Source organism: Spea bombifrons, chromosome 10 (assembly GCF_027358695.1).
Source record: "Spea bombifrons isolate aSpeBom1 chromosome 10, aSpeBom1.2.pri, whole genome shotgun sequence".
NCBI classification, from domain to species: domain Eukaryota; kingdom Metazoa; phylum Chordata; class Amphibia; order Anura; family Pelobatidae; genus Spea; species Spea bombifrons.
Window position 1 is genome coordinate 33561278 of NC_071096.1, and position 13846 is coordinate 33575123.

Below are 13846 nucleotides of genomic sequence, written 5' to 3' on the forward strand. Positions count from 1 at the left end.
GCTGCATTTTCAATTGAATTTGGGGAAAGCATTCATCGTATGGAGCTTTCAACTGCTCGGGTTTGATTTGTGTATTGCAAACAGCTGAAAGTCTGTACATTTTGACAATAAACCTGATTTGGAATAAGGGTTGAATTATTTTGATTGCAACTGTATATATATATATATATATATATATATATCTATATCTACCAACATCTAATCAACGGATATCCGGAGATATAGAGAGATTCGGAGCGTGGTACACGTCTCTGTATCATCTATACATCCTGATGCTTTGCTCCTCATGGGGCACAGGCTGGCATGTTTTGTTTTGTTTTGTTTTGTTTAGAAATATCACGTTTCCAGTTTTAATGAAGAAAAACAACCCATTGTGAGTTTACCAAACAGGTGAAAATAAACGGGCGGCTCGTGGAGACGTTTGCCAGCCGTCTGGAGGAAAAACGCTGTTATAAGCTGTTTTCATGCAGATTAGAAAGGCCATTTTTTGGGGACACTTATGTTTCGGGTGATGCACTTCACCGAGAACATTGAAAGTGTTTTACTTTAGTCAATACAATAAACACATTTTATATACACATTATAGGGGAGTTTAGGGCTGTGGAACCCTGCGATACCCTCATACCCAGGGTATCTCCTGGAATAGAGGGGCATCAGGCAAACAGAGAGAGCGGCACATTTGGGTATTCTTTAGTATGGTAGAAACCAATAATGTGAGTGCAGATCAGACCCATTAGGCCGTCTAGTCTGCCTGTTTTTCCTATCCCCGTGCATGTTTACATTCACTTACTGTGTTACCCTCACCACTTCTGCTAGGAGACTGCTCCATGTATCTACCACCCTCTTAGTAAAGTAAAACTCCCTTACATTCCTTGTAAGCCTCTGACTCTTTAATGTTAGATAATGGGCTGCTGTACACCCACTGCTGACCCCCTCCTGTCAGCCTGCTTTCTATAGGGAAGCGGAGTTGGGTAAGGCCATCTCATGCATCGATTTCTCGCATATTTAATAAACTTGCCTGCCGTCAGACTTCACAATTATTATCTATCCTCGGCAAAACCACGTGTGCCCTGCCCCAGGGGCTTCGGTCTCGTTGCTGGGTAACGCGAGTTGTGTATTGTTGCTAGGTGCAACGCCCCGTGCCGCACCCGGAAGTGCTCACGAGAATCTCGCGCGACTCCCTCCTGGTTGCTAGGCGACCGTGTAACCTTGTATCGGTGGAAAGCAGCCGGGGCCAACATGGTGAGATCGGGGGGTCCGACCGGGTTATGAACTTACACTGAAGCGTAGGCAGGAATTGTGTCCTAGGGAAGGATGCTGAATAAAAACTTCCTTTCCTAAGATGCGGTCTTTGCTACAAAAAAAAGATTTTAATCGCCAAAAACTAACATCCACCCCCCTAAAAGATCTCGTGGATCTTTTATATAGTAAAACCGGCTTGTGCTTACAGAGGGCCAGGTTGCAGCTTCTTATGATAATGGATGAAGAGAAAGACTGCCCCACCATGCTGTACATTCCCGAAACGTATAGAACTAGATTGTACCCGGCTAAATATATAACTATCTGTCCCCAATACTTCTCCCGCAGCCACCCAAAAAGAAGAAAGGAAGCAAGAAAAAGTCTGCTAAAGGAAAGAAAACCCCGGGGGTCGTAGATGGGGTGGCCACAGAAGAAATGACCAAAGAGCAGGTAAGCGGCATGCAGCTGACAGACAGCGCTGGCAAGGGGTACGCCACAATCGACCCTGATGCTCAAACATCACAGCCTTCTCTTTCAGAACGTTGGTTACCATCGATGATGTATTTCCATATTATGTCGGATACAGCGTTGTAACTCAGCACTCGTATCTATAGCTTCCCACTGGAGTTAACTACTAGTTAGATAACTCCCCAGCATCTCACCCCGTGTTACCAGATAATTATATTCATGGGTTGAAGAGGATGCGCCTGATCATCCTTACTGTCCCTTAATCTCTTAATTAGCTAAATGTTTTTATTTTTGCCTACCCTGCGTAATCGCGTCCTGCGAACGTCCTACCAGTTGGAGGAGCACATCGTACGGCTGAGGGAGGAACTCGATCGGGAACGGGAGGAGCGCAACTACTTCCAACTGGAGAGAGATAAGATCCACACCTTCTGGGAGATCACCCGCCGGCAGCTCGATGAGAAGAAATCCGAGCTACGGAACAAAGACCGCGAAATGGAGGAGGCGGAGGAGAGACACCAGGTGGAAATTAAAGTGAGTTTGGCTTTTACACAATCAGTAGTTTGTAGAGTTTAATAAACACCTTGCGCCGGCCGAAGTGCAAGCCCCTGAATTGATGTTATATTTGTCTGTTGCACCTTCTCACCATTTTTTTGTGAGACTGTCCTATACCAGGGTGAGAACAGGATATTAAACCATTAGCATTTAATAGACTGCAGTTTCATTGCCAATTAAGTTACAGAGAGATGGAACCTAGACTGGAGGAATCACAGAATACTAACAGCAAATGACCGGTATAGGGAACAATACAATTGATTGGAGGCAGGAAGGGTATTTTGTTTGCTCCTGTTTTTCCCTAATCTTTCTGCCTGTGTATTTAGGTGTACAAGCAGAAGGTGAAGCATCTGTTGTATGAGCATCAGAACAACATCTCCGAGCTAAAGGCAGAAGGCAGCGTAGCCATCAAGCTGGCGCAGAAGGATCATCACTCGCAAGAGGCCACACTTTGGAAAGACATGCGCGGATTGAGGGTCGAGCTCAAAGAACAGGAACTGGCCAATGAAATGGTGGTGAAGAACCTGAAGATGGTGAGCAAAGCAACTTGTTATATCTCAGCAACCACACTTCCCTGTGATTCAATTCTACTTCCATTATCTAAGGAATATATAAAGTTGTCCAGTGCAGGTGAGTCAGTAATAAGGAAGCGTGCTTTAGTACAGATCTTGGAAATCAGTTAGCAGTATTGGTTATTTTATAGTCAACCCCAAGTGTCACAGCAGAATAGAATGTAAGCTCTGTGATCTGGTAAACCACGGTGAGAACATGAACAAATAATTATCAAAACGATAAACATATTTCACCCTTTACTTACTGTTTCCAAAATGGCTTTCCTGTAAGTCTTGTGACTTTCTGCATTGCTGTTTTTAGCATTGGTTTTCACTTATGTGTACTTTTTCTCAACAGAAACAAGACGAAGAGATCACACGTTTAAGGAACGACTTTGAAAGACAAGTACGAGGTGTGTGTTCCGCCTCTGTTTGAAACACCATGATGAGGGTTGCCGGGGTTACAGTATAGCCATCAATATGCAGTTACAAGCAATTTGGTCATTTAGTTTCTAATTTTACACCATCGAGTCACACTGAATTCAAAGCATCACAACCGGACACCTTTCATGTTATTTTATTCAATAGCTTTGCATGATTGTGATGTTACAGTATTAATGTCTAAGTATGGCAGCCCATAAATTACAATAAAGAATGCTAAAAATTAGCCAAGGAATGAATTTGATCATTTGGATTAATTGTATACCTTTCAGAAATTGAGACCAAATATGAAAAGAAGATGAACATTTTACGTGATGAGCTGGAGCTGCGCAGGAAGACAGAGATCCACGAGATAGAAGAGCGAAAAAATGGACAGATCAACACCTTAATGAAAAACCACGAGAAGGCCTTCAGTGACATTAAGAACTACTACAATGACATCACACTCAATAACCTGGCATTGATCAATTCACTTAAGGTAACCAACCACCAGCAAACGCATTTAGGGTAGGCAACCATCCACAATTGGCCAAGTGTAACGGCTGAAGATTCTGCCCATCATTTAGACTGAAAACATAATATTGAAATGTATCTGTTCACTGAGAGGTAATACAGATGAATATTTACATAAAAAGGGCAGATTGTTTCTACGTATAAGGGTTGAAAGACATTTTGTGTTAAACATAATATCTGCTAGTTTTTTTTTTATTGCTTATTCCAAAATTTTATATTTACAGGAGCAGATGGAGGAGATGAGGAAGAAGGAAGACCGTCTGGGGAAGGAAATGGCGGACCTACAGCTGCAGAATCGTCGTCTTACAGAGCCTCTGCAAAAGGCGCGTGAAGAGGTGGCAGATCTCCAGAAACAGCTGGCCAACTACGAGAAAGACAAGACAGCTCTGGCTGTGAGTGTTATGGTTTGGTCTGTGCAAGGGCAGCAAACAAGCTTTTTCTCCGATTCAGGATTAACAACCCCCAGACATTTCAGCGCAGATCCTAAGCTGCCTGTCGTGTGTCTGTGGGAGCTGTCACGTAACATGCAGGCTAACTTTTTACCGTGATATTTTATTTTTTCAGAGTACAAAGACACGCCTGAAGCAGACAGAGAAAGAGCTAAACCAAGAGAAATGGGAGCACGAGGTGTTAGAGCAAAGGTTTGGAAAGGTGAATGGTTTGGTGATTTATGGACAGTCTGCTCTGTAACAAGTGCAATGTTCCTGTGCCATATTAAACAGCTGTCAATTCTCTAATCAACATGTCCATACCTTGATTTGTCTGCACAGCTACAAGAGGAGCGCGATGAACTCTACACGAAATTCACAGCCGCCATCCACGAAGTTCAGCAAAAGAGCAGCTTCAAGAACCTTTTACTGGAACGGAAGTTGACAGCGCTGGGAGAAACACTGGAGAAAAAGGAGGCCCAACTAAATGAGGTGCTTGCCGCATCCAACCTGGACCCCATGGCACTCAGCGCAGTCACGCGCAAGCTGGAGGTATAAAAATTTACGGTTTGATGGGGTAAATTGAATTGACCGGCTTCAATGATGTCCCATCTGTAAAATCTACTTTGGTTTTCTTCTAGGATGTACTCGATACAAAGAACAACGCCATTAAGGATCTACAGTACGAGCTGGCAAGAGTGTGCAAGGTGAGAATGCCAGGGTTAGAAGTCTGTTGTCTACCTGTGCTCACACAACACAAACACGGCACTGACCTCTTCCCCCGCTGTCTCTTCCAGTCTCACAATGACCTCCTGCGGACGTACGAAGCGAAGATGCGAGCTTTTGGCATTCCTGTGGATGAGTTTGGATTTAAACCCCTGGAGAACCTGGCAGCTGGGCAAAGATTGGGCCAGGGCCCTGCTGGGCTGGTTGCTGCTACAACGTAAAGTCCTCCCTATTATACTGCTCAATAAATTGCGTATTTTACTGTGTAGAGGGCTTTTGTATCGTATCGAGTACCTTGGTGCGTTTTAGTGTCTGCAGGATCTTTGGTCCTATATGGGGGGTGAGAAGCTTTTCAAACTTTTTGAAATGAATTGTATTTATGGGGATGCACCTTTTACAATTCCAATATAGTAAATCTTAAAAAAGTATTTTGCTGTAATGCACCCTGCCACCTCGACCCAGCACTCTGCACACCTTGCTCTTCAGCACCTAGATGCAACATACTCTGCACTACACAGCATTTACAGCCAATAGTCTGCACAAGCTGTGCACCAATTGCCCCGCCACTATCTAGGCCCATTACACAGACTGCCCATGTCCTAGACCCAACGCATTCAACACGCACTCACGACATGCTTTGCAGGCCATGTCCTACATCCGGTACACCCAACATGCTATAGATTTAGCTTGCTTGTTATCCCCCTTTCCACAACACTATAAAAATGCATAACTCTACTCCCTGACTATAGCTGCCAAAATGCATCAAGCTCTATCCTCCCCAACCCTCAATCACCAAACAGAGGTAAAGTACAAGGAGTTTATTAGCAAATTAACAGAAATCCATTACTCAATTTGGTTACGATTATCCACTAGCGGCACGCGTCTGTTCTCTAGCTCCCTCTGTAGGTGGAGTAGGAGTACGGACTGAGAAGAAGAGGAACGTGGTATTTCTGTTTTGGGTCTGTGATGGTAAAAACGATCTGTATGGAAAGACAGGACACAGTACATTATGATACTCATCACACGCATGAACACCAAAAGTTAGTTGAAATAGCTCGCCAGTAAAAATGATCAGGAAGAAACTGGATTAGACAGCGTCTCGTCATCTGTTTGGTACTATGGCCATTTATTATAAATGATAAAGTAAAGCCCAGCTGACATTTCAGTCCCTGGGCAGTGTTTGGGGGGCCCACTGTCAGCTTTGGATAGTTTTATATTTGGGTTGAACATCCAAAGCAATGACCATAAATTGTGTTAATGTACCTCTACCCAAACCATCTGTCCTTCAACCGGACGATTATGGAGCATTATTATTATTATTATATATCTTCAAGAAGTCAACCATCATCCCTGAGAACATTACAAATGAGTTGACCCCAAGGATATTTGAATCTTAACCGTTCTATAGCCCCTCAGAAATACTCAATTGCCTTACCTGAAGGTAACAGAACATGCCTAATAAAAGGTCCCTCTGGAAACAATGACTTGTTGGGTGGTAAAGATTACAGGACTACTCGAATGCTGAACTATCACTAATGAAAACGGCGGCTCTTTGGAGAAACTTAACGAGGAGCACAGCATTGTCATTGCTGTCTGTATTAGAATCCCAATTACCTCTACGTAAGGGTAAAAGCTCTCCTGTTGCAGCTGCTTCCAGTACTCTCCAGTATCAAAGCGAAGCTGGTACACGCCTGCGGTGAGGGGCTCTCCACGCAGCAACCCAGGACAGCGGCCATCTTCATTGGTAACACTGTTTGGAGACGTATGTTAGTTCTGCCGGGTAAGGGGCAATGTGCACCCAGGGGCAAAGGGAGCTCACCTTCTGCTTAGCTGCTGCCATTTGCTCTGAGAGGCATCGTGCTTTAACAGGGTCAGCGTTAGACCTTTTGCCGGGACGCCTTGGGCTGTATTCAGGACATGAGTGCTCAGCATACTGACTTCCCCTCCAGACATTGCCTGAAATAAGATTGCAACAAGAAAGCTGGGGAAACCCTGATAACCCGTCGCAGCTTGGCACACAGGTACAGAGAGCTCAGCCTACTCGCCCTCTACGCCTGCGCCGCAGCCCCCTAATGGTATAGTCCCCGCTTTACCTCCATCAATGTATCAAAGCCCTCGCTTTCTAACTCGCATGCAGTGTTGCTCCTAGGGTACTCTGCTCTCAGGGGCAAAGACATGAGGACTAACTGCCCCGGGTCACCTTGGTTCCAAACAGACAGGACTAAAGTATCATGGACACTGTTGGTGCTGAAATAATTTTAAACAGCCCAGGTGCTGTCCTTACACTAAGATAACACTATGTGCCACTCCTGTGTTGTAAACACATTGCAACTTGCAATGCACATTGTGACTACAATCACAGCTGCCCTAAGCATGCGTTTAATCCAAAGACCTTCACCGTGCTGCTCCCGCGCCACCATCGCTGCTCCCTGAAGCTACTTAGCAATCCGGGGCCCACCGCACTCACCCGAGTTGGGAGCGAAAGCACCGAGTGTTACTTCCTGTTATAACCAGAGCCGACTGCAGATGACACTGTAGGGCAGGAATACACTCCCTGACACAAAGCGTGTGCAAAAATACATGCGACTGAAGAGCCTCGCAAGAAAAACATTGTAACTTAACATGAAATGGATCGAGGAGTTTAAAGAAATAGAGTATTTACATAATTTAGTTTGAAACATGTGCACAGAAACTCTACGTTTTTAACTTGTTATGTTGCATGCTACTTGCTATGTCCCGCCTACCTATTGTACAGCGCTACTGAACTTGATGGCACTATATAAAACAATTAAGGTGACGTTTAGAACACCGATACTCACCCAGCAAACATTCCAAGCATCTAGAAAAGAGGGACATCAGTGGAGGACAGACGCTTGGGAGATTACCCAACAGTGTACATATAAAACTAAATGTATTTAGCATGGCTGCAAGTTTCCATGACAGTTCTCATTTAAGGGTAAGAGACCTGGCTGACCCCTCACTACCCGAGATCTACCCGCACCACTCCGGGCGCGCATGTATTGTAAGCCAGCCGTTACCTGTGTGCCGTGAAGGTGCTGATGTATGAGCTGCAGGCGGCCAATGCTCATGGCGGATACTGACCTGTCCGGCGGTTGGACTTTAACTCCCTGACACTCACGTGCCCCACAGGGACTTAACCCTTATAGGCTATTCATCCCTCCCCCTTGTGTTGGGCCAGTGATGTAACATACAGAAAATATGCTATATGTGCACAAATTCCACTATCCGCACGCTATTATACATCTACAATTCTTTCCACATATTAGTTTTACTTCAGGTAAAAAGGGATGTTTCCGATACATTACCAGGCTATAAGCTTCACTGCTGTTTAGAGCTACAGTAACTTACACAATTCTTCACTTCTGTTACTCAACTACAAGGTTTGGCACTCTAAGTAAGCAAAATTATGTATTCTAACGAAGGTTTCCCATGCACACAGGTTTAATCAGATACATCTGTATACAGGATGGTTTTTTGTTAATGTATTCATAACACAAAATCAACTCATTGTGGCCAATAAATGCTGCCCCACAGGAGTCTTAAATCACATCAGCAAGAGAAATCTCAGATCACATTCTGCATTATTACACATGTTCTGTCTTTACTTACAGCTTATCCAGTGCATGCAAGATGTAGCCGATCATACCTGCGGACATAATTTGTAGTTTAGGGTCATCTAAAACATGCAAGTATGAATTTTAAAAATAATATCTTAATTGGAAATGAGTTCACAGCTGAGGTTAAGCATTTAAGATGGTGTAAGAAAACACTGCGCCCTGTATATCTGTATACATTAGGCTCCAGCTTGTGATGTATGGGACAGGCAAAGACCATGGTTGGAAACCTGAAGGCAAGTGCAACTTACAGGACAATATTAGGCGGACCAGCTTTGTTTCCCCTAGCATCAGAAAATGTTTTGTACACCAACGGTGGAAATAGAGTTATCTGATCTGATGTAATGTAATTGCACCTTTTTAAGTCGAATCTGCCATCAATAAAAGTGAAAAGCACAGGTATACAGCATAGGTGTAGGTGATGTCATCTAGATCAGCAGCTGCTAAAGGACATCAGAAGAGTTCTACTTACTGTATTAAGCCTGTTAATGTCATCCGAGTATTTTAAAGCTTAGTGTAGCAACCAACAGATTTAATTTTTTGATCTAGAGATGTTCTACTAGATAGAGGAAAGCAGAAATTCTTTAAAAATGGATAACAGTCTAAGCTGGTAAATTACAGACCAGCAAGCCTTATACCAACTGTGGGAAAGCCATTTTATGAAATGCTAAAAGATACTATGTTTTTTAATAAAACATCGTTGGTAGTTTATGGTTTTTGGTCATCTCAAACTGAGCCAAAATGTGGAGTGGGGAGATGCCATGGATGCGATCTCAGGATCCTCTAGTCCAATTGTTTTTGCGAGTATCAATGCCAGTTCACATGGCCAGAAGGTAGCAGAGTTATTTTGCACAAGAGGTCATGACTACTCTTGTTAGGACACAAATAGTTAATGATCCTTGGTTTTTCTTGAATTTTGATAGGAAGGGTGAAAGTGTTAGAGAGGTATGGGGCAGTCAGAGTGAAGTCTTGTAGGCATGAAAAGGAAGAGGTGATAAACAAGGAGGAAAGTCTTAGCCCATGGGAGGAACATAGAGGATTTGAGTGGGGCACTACTTTTGTGTTTGTAGGTCTGCATAATGATTTTAAGTGTAATTCTTAAGGTAGCACACAACATAAATAGTGTTAGGAAGACCTAGCAGCATTTTGGAGAGACAGCAGAGAACAGTTGATAGAGGAATACTAAGCAGGAGGGTGTTGCAAGTAAAGAGATAAGATGTAAGATGTTCTCTAGGTGCAATCAGCAGGATCTGGATTGAATGTAAGGGATGGAGGACAGGGTCAAAGATTACTTCGAGGCATCAGGCCTGGCAAGTAGTTTTATTGTTGATTTAAGAACTCAGGAGCTCAGCTAGAGATTTAAAGTAAAACTAATTGTCTCATTAAGGGAAGCTAAACTTATGGAGAGCTCTGAACAAATGCATGCGGGTTTAACCGCACCTTGTGGAGAAAACACTCCACCAAGTTAGGCCAATCACTTGCATAACTACATTAGGAACGTTGACAAGTCACTGTTACACAGACTCACAGGGCTATAAGGAATATATACATCTCACAAGTAGGTAACAGTAACACTGACATAACTCAACACACATTTAATGAAGACAAACAAGAGCATTTTATTTTATATGATTTATTTGTAAAGCTTAAGACAGTCGTCCAAGGAACAGCAACGGTCCATTAAGCAGCCACTTAGGGAATAGACATTTTTACCAAATGTTTAATGATGGTCTTCTGGGCTAAAAAACAAAAAGATTATATGGCAGACCAAAATGAATATGCAAGGAGACTTATAACCATTTGCTGGACAGCCCTAACTATACATTGTCAGTAGGGCATTCATTGTACGAATAACCATACACAGGTAAAAAAGGATTTTGGTAAAATAGATATATATTGCAAACGTCCAGTTATGTTTAAATATTAAAGTAGCCATTTGTAAGCGATACAAGATACAAAATTTTAAATACTGGTCCTTCAAGTATGAATGCATTATTTTAAGCCTTTGAGTATATTTAGCAAATAAAGCCCACAAATTAAGGAATATACCTCATTGTTGAGGTATAAAGGGCTGGGATTGCAGCCCTTTGTGACAGGACTGGAGAGCATTGCCATATTACATAGAAACAGAATAATTTTCACTAGAGAAGATGCAGGAGACCCTTCTCAGACATCTTTACAAAATATCTTAACAAGTGTGTCCTTTATCATTGTCCATGGCTGTTTTAGACCCTAGACAAATTAACCCTTTAGAGATTTGTGAGGATTAAATGCATGACAGAACATTTAACTGGCTAAACTGTCCTGAGATGCAGTTTAATGTCACATTTTGCTTTACCTGGTGTCACTCGTACCAAACAGCCACCGGCACCGAGTGTTTGCCGCCCGACGCATCCCATGCATTCAGCACAAAGTTAACGTAGGATTCGTGCAGGGTGAGCTGCCGCTTAACGGTCACTTTTCCATCTGGGAAAACCCGGAAACGCGTGTCTTCTGGGGAATACAGGGCTCGGGAAGTTTGTGAGCAGGCTTCAAAACTCACTGAAAACAGAACAAAATGATTTCTGATATCACAATGACATTAGAGGTGCGCAGACCGGGCTTTTCGGAGCGCTCTTACAAGGGGTTTTAAACCAGCAGTTTCCATCATTCTGGGAGGAGCCAGTCAGACCAATATATTTATATTACGGAATCTAGTATAGAAAGTCTTCACAATCAGAATTATAACTTGGGGACAAAGTGTTTCTGAATGTAGAAAAAGTATAAAAGCAATACTCTAAACCTAATGTTTTGACTTGAGGCTAGCAACGCTTGGAGATGGAAAAGTCACATATTGTCACATGAATGCTGTACCTCTGCTTCGCCTACCAGAAAGCTCCTGTGAAACCTGGGAATGAACAACCCTTTCATTGGTGTGAATTCTTTGGCTGATTAACTCTTATCTGGCAGACAAACTAATGCGGGAGGCTTCTTATGAATAGATAAAAATATTAAGTAATAAATTATGACTTCAAAGCAAATCAGCTGCTCAGTCTGGTTGTAGTTAGTCTTTCTACCTATTACACATCTGTGTAGAGCATGCGACGGTGTAAATAACATGCGGCAGCACCGAGAGGGTTAAAGGTTTGGAATGTGCTGGATTCCGTTTGGGGTCTGGGTGGAATGCATCCACAGAACGGGGCTGAAGCTGGTTTGTTACAGGCTGCATGAGCATGGGGTCCGCTGTGGAAATCTTCAGGGTATACAGAGAAATGAAGCGATACAGACAGAAATTACCTATTTACACTCAGCTATGTTAAGTTAATATTGTTTATTTAATATGTGAATGTTTATGAAAACTGTTTTGAATCTTGGTTCTTTTGTATCAAGTTTATTTTGATAAATAAGATATTAGATACAAAACACTTTCTAATTTTAAGTTATCATCCACACATGATAAATTGCGCCCACCTGAGATGCCTGGTTTATCCTTCTAATGCAGGGATATTATCTTCACTACAGTGTAATGTTACAGTAGTTTATTAAAGAAGCCTCGCTGGGTTTCTATGTTACTCCTACCTTTCCCCAGGACCCGTCCTCTCTCCAGCACCTTGCGTGTTACAGTGAAGGTGTATCGCGGCTCCCGAAACCCAGGCAGACACTGCGCTTCCTCCTCAGTCAATCCATGAATTACCTGCAAAATCCAGAGGCACTCAGCTACAGAATAGTAATTTATAAATTAAATAGTTTAATAGAAAATGACTAAAGTCCACTTGTGGAAAAAAACACAACTCTGACTCTCCCATAGCCAACTCACAATACACAGTGCTGAGCACTAACACATGTAGCTCTACGTAACGTGGCATGCATACTACCCCAAGCTTCACTCACACTTTGTAACTGGAGTGATAAATGCAGCATTACAAACTAATCTAATGCCACCTACAGAAAAGCCTGTTTACACGGAATGCTGGTTCACCAGTTACTTACACAAAGTATAGAATGAAATGATTGTCAGATCAGACAGCATTGAAAAATCTACAGCTCTATTTTTTATAAAACATACAGTGCCAGCTTCAAGTTTACGCTGCTGAACAGATCGAGCTTGGAAATGCCCGGTTTATCACTCTGGTTCTAGACCTAACTAAGGGTCACATACAACTCCCAGAAGGCATAAGATTAAGCCATGCTCCATCACCCACACACCGCTCTCTACGCATCGGTTACCTGTACAAGGAATATAAGGAGTGCCAGGTGACAGTAGTTCATTTTTTCTGCAGAGACCCCTAAGGCTTGTGTTGGCTGCTCAGAGTCCTCCTGAGTGAATGTAAAGAAGTTTCCAAGCCCTCCCTTTACAGCTCCAGAGACCGGAAGTGCAAGTCATCAGATCCAGCTGTTTAGGCAATCCCAGATGTGCCTTCCAACCCATTCTGCAGTCCAGCTGACTATACAGTACAAGACAGACCTCTAACAACGAGTGAACAAACCATATGCTGGATTGTAATAAAGGGAAATGGGGAACCTTGTCAGAAGAGCAGTAGCGAGGTCCAGCTCGCAATCGGCATCTCCAGTTCATCCCAAAGGTGATTATGGTCAGGTATCTGCAGCCACTTGTGTTCCTTCATGCTAAACTCATCCAACCATGTCTTATAGACTTTGCTGGGAGCACTGGGGCAGTCATGATGGAATAAAACCCCAAACTGTTGCCACAAAGCTGGAAACAGAGCTTGGTTCAGTCTCTAGTATGCTGCGGTCATATGGTGTATATCCGAGAATGTGAAAAGTCTAAGCAATATTAATTAATTTGCCTTACTGCCGGCCTGTTTGATATTGTATATAATCTGATGTCCTTTGAATGTACCGAATGCCCACTGGTGGCGTCATCACAGGAACCATAGAGCCTTCAGCGGATCCAGCTGTTAATCAGACTAAGCAGAGGTTACTTCAACTGAGATGTGCAAAAATAGCTCATCCTAAGAAAATAAAGCAAGTCTGTTCTGGGTTTATACACCAAGAGTTTTAAAAGGGCCTGAAGCTACTTCCCAGATAGCATAGGTGGAGGGAGTTTAGAAAGAACATATTACCTTAGGGCTCCTTACCCGAGGAGGAAAATGCATGAGTTCCACGCCGTTAGGCCTGGAACCCTGGAGACAATACATTTCAGCAGGCAGATGAAGCTAGAAATGCACCCTGAAGCCATACGGTTAGAGATGAATGATTGTGTTGGTTCATGTCTGTTCATTCTGCACAGCACCCAAGGGCCTGATAAAAAAAAAAATGAAACATTTCTAGGTTCTGTGTGAAAATAAAGATC

At 43.0% G+C, this 13846-nt stretch overlaps 3 protein-coding genes across 5 annotated transcripts; 1 reads left to right on the plus strand and 2 right to left on the minus strand.

Annotated features, from left to right (window-relative positions):
• The first annotated feature begins 1150 nt into the window (after positions 1–1150).
• On the plus strand, positions 1151–5201 carry GAS8 (growth arrest specific 8). The gene is made up of 11 exons (XM_053448507.1): positions 1151–1242; positions 1588–1689; positions 2041–2238; positions 2586–2792; positions 3169–3223; positions 3524–3729; positions 3989–4156; positions 4329–4415; positions 4535–4744; positions 4834–4899; positions 4990–5201. Exons 1-11 carry the CDS (start codon positions 1240–1242, stop codon positions 5137–5139), a joined length of 1452 nt encoding a protein of 483 aa, XP_053304482.1. The 5' UTR covers positions 1151–1239; the 3' UTR covers positions 5140–5201.
• Positions 5202–5721: 520 nt separating this feature from the next.
• LOC128467309 (5-hydroxyisourate hydrolase-like) lies at positions 5722–8031 on the minus strand. Of its 3 annotated transcripts, none has more exons than XM_053448906.1 (4): positions 7957–8031; positions 6738–6874; positions 6533–6668; positions 5722–5898 (listed from the first exon to the last, which is right to left on the minus strand). In XM_053448906.1, exons 1-4 carry the CDS (start codon positions 8005–8007, stop codon positions 5809–5811), a joined length of 414 nt encoding a protein of 137 aa, XP_053304881.1. In that variant the 5' UTR covers positions 8008–8031; the 3' UTR covers positions 5722–5808. The 3 variants fall into 3 exon arrangements, with proteins under 3 accessions (XP_053304881.1, XP_053304882.1, XP_053304883.1); XM_053448907.1 differs by lacking the exon at positions 7957–8031 and adding an exon at positions 7386–7464; XM_053448908.1 differs by lacking the exon at positions 7957–8031 and adding an exon at positions 7317–7420.
• A 2139-nt stretch (positions 8032–10170) lies between these two features.
• Positions 10171–12838, minus strand: LOC128467266 (cadherin-1-like). Its single transcript, XM_053448842.1, has 4 exons — positions 12760–12838; positions 12112–12226; positions 10892–11094; positions 10171–10292 (listed from the first exon to the last, which is right to left on the minus strand). The coding sequence occupies exons 1-3, from the start codon at positions 12799–12801 to the stop codon at positions 10898–10900; spliced, it is 354 nt and encodes a 117-aa protein (XP_053304817.1). The 5' UTR covers positions 12802–12838; the 3' UTR covers positions 10171–10292; positions 10892–10897.
• Between the last annotated feature and the right edge of the window lie 1008 nt (positions 12839–13846).